This window comes from Oryctolagus cuniculus, chromosome 11, assembly GCF_051225735.1.
Source record: "Oryctolagus cuniculus isolate XC-2025 breed Fujian yellow rabbit chromosome 11, ASM5122573v1, whole genome shotgun sequence".
Classification (NCBI taxonomy): Eukaryota; Metazoa; Chordata; class Mammalia; order Lagomorpha; family Leporidae; genus Oryctolagus; species Oryctolagus cuniculus.
The window spans coordinates 119,224,447-119,240,529 of NC_142877.1; the positions used below are offsets into that span (position 1 = coordinate 119,224,447).

The following is a 16,083-nucleotide window of genomic DNA, read 5'->3' on the forward strand; positions in this document are numbered from 1 at the left end:
GGGAGGGGCTGGGCGGGCTCCTCGCGCGGTTTCACTCACAGAATCTACGGCTCCCCCTCGACACCGCACGCAGTGACCACGTCAGTCGGGGGAGCCCAGGGAGGCTCAGGCCTAGAGGTCTGAGGGCCCCTCCCACTTGGGGACCCTGCTGTCGTCGCCCTCGCCTGGAATGTCTTCGCTGATGAAACTCGAGAAGGGGCCGGGCTGCGGCTTTCACGCCTGACTCCATCGGTACGTCTTCACACGCTCGTCCAGGCACAATGCAGCAGCACACAGGACACTGAGCCTTCTCGACGATTCTGCTCTCTGACCCCCGATCTCCCAGCTCCTCTCCCGTCCACGCCGGCCCCAGAGCTGCGAAGCCCAGGCGCCGGGTCACCTGACCACACAGGGACGACAGGCACCGCTGAGGAAGCCCAGGGAACTCCCCAAACACAAGCTCTCCCGGCAAACGCCTCCCAGGACGTTCAGACGCACACGGCTGTCCCCGCGGCCCTAGCCAGCCAGAGCCCGCCCAGTCCACGCAGAGGAGAGAGGCGGCCACAACGTGGTCACCTTCCCCGCCCACCGCACACTGTCAGTGCAGATAAAGAAGTGGGTTCCTTTTTGCCGGGAAGATGAAATGGACATCTCCAAGCACCCCCAGAAGGAAGACGCTGGGGGCCTTGGGGCGCTCAGTCATGGGGAGCAGCCCAAGTGCAAACCCCACCGTTAGTCAAAGAGCTCAGGCCAAGGGCGCGGGCGGCAGCGTCACGGGGTCACCGAGGAAGGGGAAGGATCCACGGCGACAGCGACTCGAGGCTCTCCGACTCCCTGCAGTAAGAACCCACAGGAGGCCGACCTGCAGCCCGGGCCAGGTTTGCTGGCGGCTACGCCCACGCACGAGGCGGGCAGCACAGCGGGAGAAGTTGCTTCCAGCGGCCCAGTGAGGGGTCGGCCGGGGTTTTATGGGGTCGTGGCGGGGGGTGGTGCCTCCTCAGCACGGAGCGCTTCATTCACACCCAGCTGGGGGTTCTGCTCGGTGCAGCTCCTTTGGCACACGAGGTGGAAACGGCAGTGCTGCCACCCAGGAAGGTCGTGAACCTGCTGTGTTGAGCCGTTCTGCGTGTGTGCTTGGGCTGGGCACTGCCTGAAGGGGCAGCAGGGGACCTTCTGTGGTCCCGGCGTGACTGTCCCTGGCTCCTGATTGGCTAGTGGCCTGGGTAGGGGAGGGGTGCATGTCCAGGTGGGAGGGAGTGTGGTTTGGCGAGTCCTGCGTCTGTCCTGTCTCACCAGGAGCCACACGGGCTACTTCTATACATCACCTTACCTAAACCTTGCACCAGCGTCCCCACAAAGGCGTGACCAGGAAGACAGAGCTGGTGGGAACAAGCACACATTGCTTGGACATCCAGAGATGACCAGGAGGGAACAGAGCCTCGGCTTCACCCTCATCACCTACAGACAGGAACGCAAGGCCCAGACACACGAGCACCTGCCAGGGTGTGCACCGCTCCAACCACCCGGCACAGGAGCCACTGCCAGCACCTGGCGGGCCCGTGAGCCTGGCCGTACAGTGAGCGGGCAGCGGAGCTCCTGGCGCACAGGGTCCACCCTGGACGATGCGTGGCTCCCACGCCAGTGGCCCAGCCCCGGCACTCTCTGCAGAGGACATACTGGAGACCATCATGTGCTGCTTGGTTGGGGCCATGGCAGCTGCTGCATGACAGACCACCAAACCGCGGTGGCCTAAGACAAAGCAAGCATGCGTGGGTCTGTGGGACGAGTGTGGGGTGGCTGATGTCACACGGGCTTTGCTGGGTGTTGGATTCAGACCACAGGTAGACTGGGCATGGCCCAGGCTGCAGGTGAAATTTAGACCTGTCCCACATGGGTTCACTCTGGAGACCAAAGTGAAGGGACAGCTCAGGACACAGACACAGCTGGGACACATACAGCCCTGGTGGCCCCTGCTCAGGACAGACATGGCCTGGACACATACAGCCCTGGTGGCCCCTGGCTCGGGACACAGACATGTTCTGAACACATATAGCCCTGGTGGCCCCTGCTCAGGACAGACATGGCCTGGACACATACAGCCCTGGTGGCCCGTGCTCAGGACAGACATGGCCTGGACACATACAGCCCTGGTGGCCCCTGGCTCGGGACACAAAGCTGGGCCACATAAAACTCTGGTGGCCCTGGCTCGGGACACAGACCGGGCTGGGACACGTACAGCCCTGGAGGATCCGCTCAGGCTAAGCCCCACATACACCCTGCTGAGGAAGCCCCTCCTGGCGGTCAGGGAGGTGCACTCTGCTCACTGGCTGGAGACAGCAGGGATGGGGCATCGGCTCTGCGGCCCTTCCCAGCTCCAACCCTGCGGGATTGTGCACTGGCAGCAACACCAGGGACCTACACACCACACTGAAGACTGCCCAAATCCAGAAAGTGGTCCTCAGCCTCATTCTGCCCCGCCCATGGCCACAGGACTGCACCCCACTTCCAAATCCAATCCTCCCCAAAGCTTCATGCCGGACTCCGGACCTTCAAGCCGGGCTGTGATTGGCTAGCGGCAATCACAAAGCAGAAAAGCAGCTCCTGGTATTTTTTGCCACAGGCACAATGGTAGTGATGGTGATGGTGATAGTGGTGATGGTGATGGTGGTGATGGTGATGGTGGTGGTGATGGTGGTGGTGATGGTGGTGGTGATGGTGGTGATAGTGGTGGTGGTGGTGATGATGGTGATGGTGATGATGGTGGTGGTGGTGATGATGGTGGTGGTGATGATGGTGATGATGGTGATGGTGGTGGTGATGATGGTGATGGTGGTGGTGATGATGGTGGTGATGATGGTGATGGTGGTGGTGATGGTGATGATGGTGATGGTGGTGGTGGTGGTGATGATGGTGATGGTGATGGTGATGGTGATGGTGGTGGTGGTGGTGATGATGGTGATGGTGATAATGATGGTGATGGTGATGATTTGTCAGTCTGCTTTATTTTTAAAAACACACTGTCCCCGTGGAAGCCAAAAAGATTCATGTTATGTTTAGACAGCTCAGAACGACCAGACGCTGGCCCTGACTACCTCCTTCAAACTGCAAAGTGCGATGACCTCAATCTAACAGGAGGTGAGACCCTCTGACAGGTGGCAAGGGGATCCCAGGCATGGCGTGTCTGACTGCAGAGGCAAACGTCCAGAACCCAGCCCCTTGCGCACATGTGGGAAATCTACAAGTGGTCGGGAGGACTCAGTCCCTGGACCCTCACTGCTGCCACTCGAGGTCTGCACTGGTGGGAGCTGGCCCAGAATATTCCCGTGTGCACTGCAGGCGCCCTCACTGGTGGGAGCTGGCCCAGAGCACTCCCGTGTGCACTGCGGGTGCCCTCACTGGTGGGAGCTGGCCCAGAGCACTCCCGTGTGCACTGCAGGTGCCCTCTCTGGTGGGAGCTGGCCCAGAATATTCCAGTGTGCACTGCGGGTGCCCTCACTGGTGGAAGCTGGCCCAGAAGGCTGCAGTGTGCACTGCAGGTGCCCTCACTGGTGGGAGCTGGCCCAGAACACTCCTGTGTGCACTGTGGGCGCCCTCATGGTAGGAGCTGGCCCAGAAGGCTCCAGTGTGAACTGTGGGTGCCCTCACTGGTGGGAGCTGGCCCAGAATATTCCAGTGTGCACTGCAGATGCCCTCTTGGTGCCTGAATCACAAGGCTGAATGCCCGGCCGCCCCTAAGACGCCGTGAACGCTGGAGCCAAGAGCAGACGCACAGCTCCTCCTGCACGGAGGCCATTCTCAAACCCGCGAACTCGCGTCTGCGGCTCAGAGGGTGACTGTGGACCCCAAGGGGACACCAGAGCAGCAGATGAAGCTGCCACTGGGGGGCCACTGGGCGGCCGCACCCTCGCAGGAGGCCAGGGCTCTCCACCAACACTACCTCCCCACCCGACCATGGCCGCTTGTCTCTGTTTCAAAAGCAGACATGTTTTTAACCCGGGAGCTGAATGCAAGGGTGTATTTAGGGGGTAACTACATAGATTCTTTATAAAGTTTATATAGAAACACATAAACTGCAGTAAGATAGCCAGAAATACAAAGAGGAAGAAAACCAAGCAAAGACCTACTTTACTAGATAAAAAGGCCCCAGTAGACTGAATCAGAAGTTGTATTTTCGGGGTCAGCACTGTAGCGGAGTGGGTCCACCACCTGGGTCATCAGCATGAGCACCTGTTCTAGGGGCAGCACTGCGGCACAGTGGGTTAAAGCCCCAGCCTGAGCGCCAGCATCCTATATACCCACTGCTCCAAGTCCCAGCCGCTCCACTTCCAATCCAGCTCCCTGCCAATGCGCCTGGACAGCAGTGGAAGACGGCCAAGTACCTGGGCCCCTGCCAGTCACACGGGAGACTCAGATGGAGTTCTAGGCCCTGGCTTTGGGCTGGCTGGGCTCCAGTCATCGTGGCCCTCTGGGGAGTGAATCAGTGGATGAGAGATCTCGTTCTGTCTCTCCCTTTGTCTCTGTAATGTCGCCTTTCAAATAAAGAAAGAAATCTTTCAAAAATGAAAGAAAGGAGGAGGTACCCAGGCAGCGATGGGCACTCGGCAGGGCATGAAGATGCCACCTGGACGCCCCACCGTACGGAGGCGCCTGGGGTCAGGTGCCAGGTTCCCGCGCGTGCACACCCGGGAGGCGGCCCGACGACATCCTGCCCACCATGTGCAGTACTGCGTAAAACAGATCAGAAGGTTCTGTGTGGTGACAGCATGAGACAGTCGAGCGGAATAAAGGAACAGGCAGGAGGCCCCACGGGCTCCACGGCCGGCGGACAGCGGCAGGTGCGGTGGAGAGGAGTCGGGCAGAGGCGGCGCCGGCGGGGAGGGCGGGCTGCACACGCCCGCGAGCACCTGTGGCTGGTAAGCCACGAGCAGCCGGGGGCGGGCGTCCCCGCGTGGCCACCTCCCACTCCCTTCTCCTTCCCCGTCTGACAGAGGCAGACCGCGGGCTGGCGTTTCCCGCGCCTCGGTCCACTCCAGGAATCCAGAACACCCAGGACTGTCACGTGTTAGGGGCAAGGCCTGAAATAAAGTCCAGGGCCCAACGGCCAGCAGGCGGGGTGGGGGGGGGGGAGGCTGGCGGAAGACGACTGGCGCCTGTTCACCCCGACGTTCCTCCCGTCAGAGCCCTCAGTGACCAGCGAGTGTCCACCTGGGCCCCGAATCAGACCCCGGGAAGCCCGCCCGCTCCTTCCCCTCCCCCGTGCCCCCGAGTAGCTCCCGACCCCGTCTCCTGGCGTCACGGGTGCTCTTCCCCGGGCCTCTCCTCCTCTTGTTTCTCAGCCTGGGGCGCAGAGAGGGGCGGGGCTGCGTCGGTGGCTGCCCGGCCCCATCTCTGTGCCTCAAGCCCCACTCCTCCTCCCAGCCCACCCTCGTGTGGCTCAGCAGGGAGTGCTGCTCCTGGGGGCTCAGACACAGAGCTTAGGGAACCTGCTACAGCGCCTGGCACTGGGCAGGCACGGGACCGACTGCGGTCACTCACGCAGCCACTGGCTCCTTGGAAACCCGCCACAGCCGCCTCCCAAGTTCACCCACGTGCACATTGCTACAGCCAGAAGACGACTCGTCAGAGGGACCGTCACGGGCACCTTCGTTTGGAACAGGCCCCGCGACTCCGCGCTCAGCCCTCGCTGGCAGCCGCTCGCCAGCCGCCGGCAGCACAGGCGCCCCTGCTTCAGTGCCGGCTTCTTTCACTTCCGGAGGAACAAACAGGGCCGCAGGAGCTCCCGCCCGCCCCTGGCCCCGCGGTGCCCGGCACCAGGAAGTCAGCAGGCAGCCAGGCGGCGCCTTGGCGAACGCTGTGTCTTCAGAGCCTGCACCTGGAGAGCTGGCCAGAGCCGCAGGGGAGGCGTTGCCTGGAGAAGCCCCCAGAGGCGGCCGGGGGCGGTGGGCTTCGCCCCGGGATGGCCCAGCCTGCACGGGAGGCAGCAGGACAGAGGGCGGAGCGGGCCTACCTTCCTGAAGGCGCGCACGCCTATCTTCCCGTGCGGCTCCTTGCTCACGGCGAGGAAGCGCTTCCGGAACGCCGGGTCCTGCTGCCGTATGCAGGTCTTGAGCCTCGCGATGACCTCCTCTTTGGTCATGCACTTGGCCGGGGCGCCCTTATCCTCCGCGGGCTTGCTTCTGCAATCACAGCCACAAGCGGGGTCAGCCGCGGCATCACCTGGTGTGTTCCAGACGCGCAAGGAGGCCCCCCGCCGCCCCGCCCCGCCCCGCCCCGCGGCAGGAGGGCTGGGAAGGTGGGGTGGCTGGCTCCCCGCCCTCGCTGGCGGGCTGCAGGTGGCAGCCCGAGCGCATGCAGGAGCCGTTCCTGGGGCTGGGGAGGCCGGGGGGGGGGCACCGTTCTCCTGTGTGAGAGCCCCACCAGCACCGAGTCGGCCGGCCCGGCCGTGGTTGCACACGTGCGTGAAGGGGGTACTTTCTGGACTGGGAAGTGATGCCACAGCCCACAGGGGGCCTTCGACCTAAGAAACAGGCCGTCTTGTGTTAACCCCACCAAGGAAGACACCTGACACGCGTGGAGGTGACGGGGGGGGGCACACTCCAGGCTGACTGGTGCAATCAACTGATTCACAAATACACGCTTCCTGTGATGAGCTCGGGGACAGAGAGAGGGAGGGAGGGTGTGCGTGTGCATGAACACGTGTGCGCGTGTGAACATATATGCGTGTGTATGTGTGTTAACACGTGTGTGTGGACACATGTGCACGTGTGTGAACGAGTGTTCGTGTGTATGTGCGTGTGTGGGCACATGTGCGTGTGAACACATGTGTGTATGTGCGTGTGTGAACACGTGTGTGTGAACACGCATGCATGTGCGTGTGGGTGTGGGACCATCATGTCCTCACGGCCTCGCACTCTGCAGGTCTCTGCAGCCCTAACCTCCGGGAAGACCGCTCAGGGAGCTCCGGGAGCCGACTGCTCCTCCGCGCTCCCGCCGTCACGGCGCGCCCGCGACATCCACCTTCCAGGAGATCCTTAATTGCCGTTACTTTTTACCCATTTTAGAAGGAGACGAATCTTATCACAGAACATTTAACATGTCTTAAAATACCATCTTTCTGCCCATTTATACAGCAGCGCTGACTGAAAAACCCAGCTATTCAAATTGCATTAGCATATCATTAAAATAATCCACGGCTCTATTCTTGAGAACTTTTTAAAAGGGATATGACAGAGTGAAGACTGCCTAATAGTTCCACATTTTGCCTTGCCTTGTGGATTTATTACAAGCTATGAACAAGGAAGTTAAAATAATATCTTTTCATTAAAGTAGACCTGCATTTTTGAAAATGAAGAACTAGAATGTACGCCAGTCTGATTTTTTATACATTTACTAACCAAGCTTCATTGTTACAATTCAATTTAGCAATCATTCACCTCACCCCTCCGGCCGAACGGGTGCGTTCGCAGTAAACGTTAAGCAACGTTCAGGGTCCGGCTGCCATAAAGAAGAGGCGTGGGGGGTGTCAGCGGCGGCAGCCGAGTTCTCTGGGAGCCGAGCGTCCTTGACGCCTGGCCCAGGCCGGTGCCCACGCCCCCGGACCCCCTCTGCTCAGACGTCCCCCACTCCGACCACTGTAGTACAGTGTGCCGCCTTCCCGCTGTACATCGTAAAATATTCAAGTACTCATTTAGCCAGCAAATATTTACTAAATGCCCATCCCATGCGAGGCACCGTGATGGTGTTTCCTAAGTTATTTATGTGCTTATTTAAGAAGCAAAGAGAGACAGAGACAGGAATAGATGGACGGACAGATGGACAGACGGACAAAGTGCTCCAACCAGCTGGTTCCCCCCGAGGTGCCTGCAACTCCCCCGGCTGTGGTCAAAGCCGGGGTCAGGAATTCCAGCCTGGTCTCCCGTGGGTGGCAGGAGCCCCAGGGCTGGAGCCACTACCGCTGCTCCCCGGAAGCTGGAGTCGGGAGCCAGAGCTGGGCTTGAACCTGGCGCCCTAACCAGTGTCGTAACCGCGGGCCACACACGCCCGCCCGCCCCAGCACGGCCCCACACGGTCCCGGTTACCTCTCGGGGAGGGCCGCTGGCTGCTGCTCCTCCCTGGGGGGGCGCCCCCCACCTGAGGGCTGCTCCTTTGGGGGAGGCGCTGGAGAGGCGCCGGGGGGGCTGCCGACGCCGATGCACGCCAGCAGCTTCTTGTGGAGGATCCTTCCGGAGGCAGAGTCCCGGAACCCGCTGCAGAGCCTGCGTTTTGAGAGCAAGCGGATGCGCTGTTAGAGCGGCGAGCACTCAGAGGTGGACCTACCGCGCAGTGAGTCAGGCCCGCCCTGGGCCGCCGCCGCCGGTGCGGAGGGAGCAGGGGGGGCCGCTTCCGGGAGCCTGGCACGCGGTCCAGGTGTTCAGCAGACAGGGGAGAGCGCGTGTGAGAACGGATGCCCGCACTGGATGCACACGCTTCAGACGGCTTCCTTTGTGGTGGCCAAAGGTCAGAAACAGAGCCCGTGCCACACGTCCACCGACAGACGAGCGAGTCCAGACGGTGCGGAAGTCGCACGACGGAACTCCACTCGGCAGAGAACAGGGGTGGAGCGCCCGTCCACGGGACACGGACGCATCTCAGACGGTGGGGCCTGAGAAGGGCGTGACTGCAGGCGGCCACTCTCAAGTGGGCTCTGAGGACGAGCAGCGTCCCTGTAACACTGGGCGTCGCCAGCTTCTCTCTGAGTTTCCCCCGCGTGTGCGGTGGTGCTTGTCGGGGCCCTGACAGCTAATGGCACGTGTGCCGCACAGCCTGTATCTCGGAACGTCTGCAAGGAGCCAGTGAGTTCCAGAGACCCGCTCGGCTTCTTCACTGCACTCCCTGGGCCTGACCGGCCCTGGTCACACCTGCCGTAATCACTGTACCCCCACCATCACCCCACAGATCACCACCGCATATCCCGACGCTTCTCCTGAGCCCGCGTGGAGACACCGCCAGCACCCTGCTCCCCGCTGCCACCCCGGGGGACCCTGAGGGACCGGTGGCTCCTGGAGGTCGTCAGGTCACGGGCAGAAGCCAGAGCCAGGGTCGGAGGCGCTGGGATGCTGAGTGCGGCCAACGTCACCCACCCTGCCCGTGCTGCAGGTCCCCATCTGCCAAAGGCCAATGACGAAAGCACCTGCCGAGGACCTCGACAGCGCCAAGCACGAGACCACCCAGAAACCGCTGAGCACGGCGCTGGGACACGCACGTGCGTCCATAACGGCGCTGTAGTGAGAGCGGCGCCTGCCCTGCAAAGATGCACACCGAAGCCACGCTCGGCCCTGCCAGCGCCGCGGCTGTGGTCACCCCGGTGGACCGGGACAAAGGTGCCCACAGCCCAGAGCTTGGTTCCACGGGGGCAAGAGGTGGCCTAAACACTCAGAGGCAGGAGGGAACCAAAGCCGTTCCGGCCCACGGCGGTGGAGTGCGGCCATGGGGCAGCACGCACCCACTGAGATCTCCCACACTCACCCGGGAGGCTTCACAGTCCTGCAGCTCAGGGGCAGGAAGCCACCTGCCCGGGCTCTCGGCTGGCTCAGGGCCGCACTGGAGTCTGGACTGCGGCAGCCCGGGCTGCACCGCCCACTCTGGGCAGCTGCTCCGCCGTGGCCTGCTGGTGGACCAGCACCGTCAGGTGTGCAGCATAGCCCACGCGTGGCTACACCTCGGAGGCAGGGGGTGGCCTACGCGACTGAGCCTCCAGATTCCACTCGCTCACCCAGCCCTGAGTGCGTCCGGGCCCTGTCCTGCCCCCGGGCGCTGGGGTTCAGAGCTGACAGGGCAGAGCCTCCGCCCGTAGCACCTTGGTGGGCGGCCTGAATGACCAACATCAGCAAACCATGACGGCAGCCAGTAGCAAGGCACTGGGGACGGGGAGGGGCCGTGCAGTGTGGGAGGGCGGTGGAGACCCCGCCCTGGGCAGCGCCACACTGCCAGCCTCCCCCAGGGTCACACAGGTGAATGGAATGTCTGGTTTCACTCTGCCTAATGTGGCAACCAAGCCCCCGGTCCCTGGAGTCGGACACTTAGAGTCCTCCCCGCCTCTTCTCTCCTCACCCCCATCGCAGCACTCGCAGGTCCTGAACCTGCACAGGTGGTCACGACAGACATTCCACAGGAATGACAGGGAGAAGGGAGCCACATCACAGCAAACCCCTCCACAGGGGACACACACGGGGGCGTGGTCACAGGAACCCCTCCACAGGGGACACGGGGGCGTGGTCACAGGAACCCCTCCACAGGGGACAGACACGGGGGCGTGGCCAAGGAACCCCTCCACAGGGGACAGACACGGGGCGTGGTCACAGGAACCCCTCCACAGGGGACAGACAGGGGGCGTGGCCACAGGAACCCCTCCACAGGGGACAGACAAGGGGACATGGCCACAGGAACCCCTCCACAGGGGACAGACACGGGGGCGTGGTCACAGGAACCCCTCCACAGGGGACAGACACGGGGGCGTGGTCACAGGAACCCCTCCACAGGGGACAGACACGGGGCGTGGTCACAGGAACCCCTCCACAGGGGACAGACACGGGGCGTGGTCACAGGAACCCCTCCACAGGGGACACACACGGGGGCGTGGTCACAGGAACCCCTCCACAGGGGACACACACGGGGGCGTGGTCACAGGAACCCCTCCACAGGGGACACACACGGGGGCGTGGCCACAGGAACCCCTCCACAGGGGACACACACGGGGGCGTGGTCACAGGAACCCCTCCACAGGGGACAGACAGGGGGTGTAGTCACAGGAACCCTTCCACAGGGGACAGACACGGGGGCGTGGCCACAGGAACCCCTCCACAGGGGACAGACAGGGGGTGTAGTCACAGGAACCCTTCCACAGGGGACAGACACGGGGGCGTGGTCACAGGAACCCCTCCACAGGGGACAGACAGGGGGTGTAGTCACAGGAACCCTTCCACAGGGGACAGACAGGGGGCGTGGCCACAGGAACCCCTCCACAGGGGACACACACGGGGGCGTGGCCACAGGAACCCCTCCACAGGGGACAGACAGGGGGTGTAGTCACAGGAACCCTTCCACAGGGGACAGACAGGGGGCGTGGCCACAGGAACCCCTCCACAGGGGACAGACACGGGGGCGTGGCCACAGGAACCCCTCCACAGGGGACAGACACGGGGGCGTGGCCACAGGAACCCCTCCACAGGGGACAGACAGGGGGTGTAGTCACAGGAACCCCTCCACAGGGGACACACACGGGGGCGTGGTCACAGGAACCCCTCCACAGGGGACACACACGGGGGCGTGGTCACAGGAACCCCTCCACAGGGGACAGACAGGGGGCGTGGCCACAGGAACCCCTCCACAGGGGACACACACGGGGGCGTGGTCACAGGAACCCCTCCACAGGGGACAGACACGGGGGCGTGGTCACAGGAACCCCTCCACAGGGGACAGACACGGGGGTGTGGTCACAGGAACCCTTCCACAGGGGACAGATATGGGGGCGTGGTCACAGGAACCCCTCCACAGGGGACAGACATGGGGGCGTGGTCACAGGAACCCCTCCACAGGGGACAGACAGGGGGCGTGGCCACAGGAACCCCTCCACAGGGGACACACACGGGGGCGTGGCCACAGGAACCCCTCCACCGGGCCTGGGCCATCCCTAGCTCCCAGCAGCCACTGAGATCAGCAAGTTGTCCAGCCCAGGCCAGCACCGAGGAACCTACTTGCCAATTTCTTGCCTCTAACTTCCTGGGGCGTCCACTCTATTTCCTGTCCTTTCTGCTACTTTTAGCCGACATGTTAACACAGCAAGAGTGGGTGGGCCGGGCCGGGGCCACTGCAGGCGGGGCAGCTGGCCAGGACGGCTGCAGCCGGTGCTGGCCTCACTGGGCTGCGCTCAGCTGTCAGGTGCGGCCGGGCGGCGAGTGTGGTGGCAAGCACTGGCCTCTTACGCAGACTAACTGAAGAATCAGCCAGAGGAAGCTAGAAATCAGACAACAGGAATCCGTACAGGGAGCGAGACACCTGCTGTCTCAGCCGTCGGCAAACAGGGGTCCCAAGAGGTCCCCTTCTCTTGCCCCTGGACGTCGTCCCAAACCTTCCCCAATCTCCCAAGCTCCCCATCCTCCAACCAGCCTCTGCTCTCGGCCGCCCAGGGGCCCACCTGCCGCACAGCCACTCCCGTCCAGATTCTAGCTCATCCCCAGCTTCCTGTTAGCTTCTTCCCCAGCACAGCCGGGACACACGTGGGCCCTGGGCTCGAAGGAGTCACACTCCCCACAATCGGCACTTTTGCCTCCTGTCCACACCTCGTGCCCCACGCCAGGCGGCCCTGAGAGTCATGGATTTGTGCAGCCTCTCAGCTAGGACGTCTGGGATGCGGCTGGCACTGGCGCAGGGACCAGGCGGGGCAGCAGGTGGGTCCTGGGCCCACTTCTCCCACCTGGGGTCCCTGGGCCTCTCCCGACGCATTGTCGCCTGGTTCCCTCACACTAGCAAACACGTCTTCGTGCAAACACTCCCCACGGCCTGGACAAAACACAATGGCTCAGGCCCAGCACGCACCATGCCCTGGGTAGCTGAGGGTCCACCACGTGTGGAGAGATACCCACAGCCCAGTCCTGAGGACGACGCCCGACCCGCAGGACTCCACCGTGATGACCTCAGGACGGCCGTCAGACCACAGCTTAGTGAGATCCTGGCCTCTGGTCACTACAGAAAATGTTACAAAAACAAAGAAAAGGTGTTTGCTGGCAGAGAGAGACACAGACAGACAGACAGGACCCACAAGAGTCCCAGAGGATGGGGCAGCGCTCAGGCCCAGCCCTCGCCAGCCGTGACGCAGACTGGGCGTGGAACTTCTCCAAATCTCAGCTTCTTTATGCATAAAAAGGACTGGTAACTGTGGCCAGGGAGTGCAGTGGAGGATGGCCCAGGTGCTTGGGCCCTGCACCCCATGGGAGACCAGGAGAAGCACCTGGCTCCTGGCTCCTGCCATCGGATCAGCGCGGTGCGCCGGCCGCAGCGGCCATTGGAGGGTGAACCAACGGCAAAGGAAGACCTTTCTCTCTGTCTCTCTCACTGTGCACTCTGCCTATCAAAAAAAAAAAAAAAAAAAAAAAGGACTGGTAACATAAGGGCACTTCAAAACGTTTACAGAAAAACGAAATGAAAAGAATGGGTTTATTTTGATGCAAAAATTTTTTGAAAAGTATGTTTTTTTTCCTGAATGCACATTTTATTTGTATTATAAAAAATTTTTTCACCCAAGTAAACTCTTACCTTTAATTCCATTTCCCCACGAACCTCTGGGAGTAGCGTCCTAGCTACCTGCCGCGGGTGTGGTGAGGACCACAATGCGCAATGCTTAGGAAAGACTCAATAAATAGTAGCTAATGTTACCGAGACGCCTATCAGTATTGCAAAAACATACAGGAAAGGGCTTAGAATTATGAACTAGACTTGAGGAAAAATGTGATAGGAATTAATTTTGTTACCAAAAAACTTACTTTATTATATGTTCATTCGTTAAAAATGGGCAGAATATTTGCATGATTTTCTTGAAATTATTTCGACCAATGAGCCCTGTGTCTCCAAGGTCGTAGGACTGCAGCATTTTATAAAAAGCTGGCAGATTCCTAGCAAGCGCATCATGAACAGTTTCTTCCACCTGACGTAAGAAACAGACATATTTACCAGGCTGCACACGGGGACCTGCCGGGCCCTCGCGGCCACGTGGGAAGCCGTCCGCAAGACGCGTGCCACTTACTGAGTCCCACGCCAGCGGGGGAGGCACCTTAGAGTCCGCAGCGGGGGGCGCTTTCTTCGTCTGAGGGGGAGAGAGAGAACGAACAGAAATCACGCGGGAAAGGCAGCAGGAGAGCTTGGAGGCAGACAGAGTCGAACTTAAGTCCCAGCTGGGGCCGGCGCTGTGGCGCAGCGGGTAAAGCCGCCGCCTGCAGTGCCGGCTGGCATCCCATATGGGTGCTGGTTCAAGTCCTGGCTGCTTTACTTCCGATCAAGCTCTCTGCTACGGCCTTGGAAAGTAGTAGAAGATGGCCCAGGTCCTTGGACCCCTGCACCCGCGTGGGAGACCCGGAAAAGCTCCTGGCTCCTGGCTTCAGATCAGCGCAGCTCCGGCTGTTGCTGCCATCTGGGGAGTGAACCAGCAGATGGAAGACCTCTCTCTCTGATTCTGTAACTCTTTCTTTCAAATAAAATAAATAAATATTTTTTAAAAATCATAAATAAACTCTCGCTCTGCCCTGACTGGCTGACAGCTCCGAGACCCTCAGCACGCGAGTGACTGTGCCGGTGGGCACGGCGTAGAGCTGGTCCTCACTTAGAGCAAATGAGCAAGTATAATGACCATGCAAACGCAGGCCCCTCCACCGGTATCTCAACCGCTGGACCAAATGTCCACCCTGGAGGTCGCTGAAATACGACCCCTGGTGCCAATACACGTTGCCGTCTTAACCAGACGTGTCTCTGTGAGCCCGCGCTGCAAAGCCCCCGGGCGGAGCTCCTCCGAGGACACGTCCACCGCGGGGCACAGGGGCCGCGCCATCAGAGCACGGCTCGCTGAGCTTCCTCGCCGCCGTCCCCGACCCGCGCCCGTCGGGTGCATGGCCTCTCCCGAGGTCACCGGTGAGAAGCACGGGTGCGTCAGCTCCACGGACCCAACGCTCAGAGCTGATTTGTCCAGCAAACACCCAGCCAGGGTCTGCGGGAGCCCAGGGCACACGTCAGCCGCAGGCAACCTGACTTCCCCCAGACCCTAAGAAGTGTGCGTGCTGACGGCTCCCGGAGTTTCGGACGCAGCTCTCGGGTGAGACTGCCTGGGACGCTGCACGCAGCCTCGACGGAAGCCCTGGGAAAAGTGACCTCCCGGACACTGCGGGCGAAGGCTGGAGGACGGGTCCCAGCACGTCAGGCAGCGGCCTGGGCGAGGCTCCCACCGCAGGGGGCCGTCCACGCAGCGTAACCGTGGTCATTCCCTGGACCCCACTCGCTCCACGGGGAGCCCCCACCGCGGGGGGCGGGCGGGAGGCCGCTGTCCACCTCACCTTGGGCTTCTCCTCCAGCAGGGCCGTGAACTGGCTCACACTGACCACCCCCGTGGCCCTGGGGTCGAGTGTCCGCATCAGTTCCTTGAATTCCGAATCGCTCAACTTCGCAACCATGCAATTCAGGACGTGTCGCAATTCTTCCCCCGTGATCTGGCCGTCGGGTTTCTGAGTACGAGAGGGTGACCGAGGGAATTTTAAAGGGGCGGGGGTGGGGGGGGGAGGAGAAGTGTTACACGTGTTGAGCATCATTTAATGAACAGCCAGCTCTGGTTTGAGAGGAATTCAGCCGACACGATCATTGCAAGACACATCGAGCCAAGCGCAGCGTGGAAGGGGAGGCTAGAGCATTCCAGGCACCGATTCCTCCAGCCTTCTCTGCCAGGACAAGGGCAGGAGGCGGCCCTCGCGGCTCCAGCACAGGCCGACCCCCTTCCCCGAGGCCTGGGACAGCTTGGACAGGGCCCCTCTCCCTCGGCCCCACCTGGGTGGCTCAGTCACACGGGCCCCGAAACTTCCCGGCAGCTCAGTGACAAGGTGCCAGGAGCTTCCTCCCAGTCCTCCCACATGGGGGCGGGGCCTCAGCAGGGGCCATGCTGCACCACTTTCCCAGGCGCATCAGCAGGGAGCTGGATCAGAACAGGAGCAGCCGGGACAAGAACTGGCACCCACATGGGATGCTGGCACCTCAGGCAGCGGCTTAACCTGCTATGCCCCAGTGCCAGCCCCGTTTCATATGAATTTTCAGACCAGCTCTTCAGCCGTGGCATAGCCGGCTGCGGTCTGGGGAGGGTCTGCAGCGACTGCAGGTCAGTCTGCAGAGGCTCGCCGCAGTAACACCGGGGCTCGCGATCTGCGAACACGCAGTCTCGCCTTCCCTTCCATCTTCACCGATGCTTCGTAATTTTCAGTACACAGCTCTGGCGCTTCTTCTGTTAACACAGTCCCAGGTATTCGATTCTTTTTGTGCCATAGTGGATGGAGCTGCTTCCTGAGGTTCGTTTTCAGATTGCTCTCTGCTGGTCTACAC

At 61.5% G+C, this 16,083-nt stretch overlaps 1 protein-coding gene across 6 annotated transcripts in view; it reads right to left on the reverse strand.

Annotated features, from left to right (window-relative positions):
• The window catches only part of EFCAB6 (EF-hand calcium binding domain 6), a 231,497-nt gene that overhangs the window by 86,468 nt on the left and 128,946 nt on the right, over positions 1 to 16,083 (reverse strand). For 5 of the 6 annotated variants that reach the window (XM_089307706.1, XM_070053016.2, XM_070053015.2 and 2 more), the window contains exons 13-17: positions 15,054 to 15,221; positions 13,757 to 13,816; positions 13,497 to 13,657; positions 8,058 to 8,234; positions 5,987 to 6,155 (exon numbers count right to left, since the gene is read on the reverse strand). In XM_089307706.1, coding sequence (XP_089163832.1) covers positions 5,987 to 6,155; positions 8,058 to 8,234; positions 13,497 to 13,657; positions 13,757 to 13,816; positions 15,054 to 15,221 — 735 coding nt within the window. Of the gene's footprint in view, positions 1 to 5,986; positions 6,156 to 8,057; positions 8,235 to 13,496; positions 13,658 to 13,756; positions 13,817 to 15,053; positions 15,222 to 16,083 lie in introns of those variants that run through there. The other variant, XM_089307707.1, reaches the window with a different exon arrangement.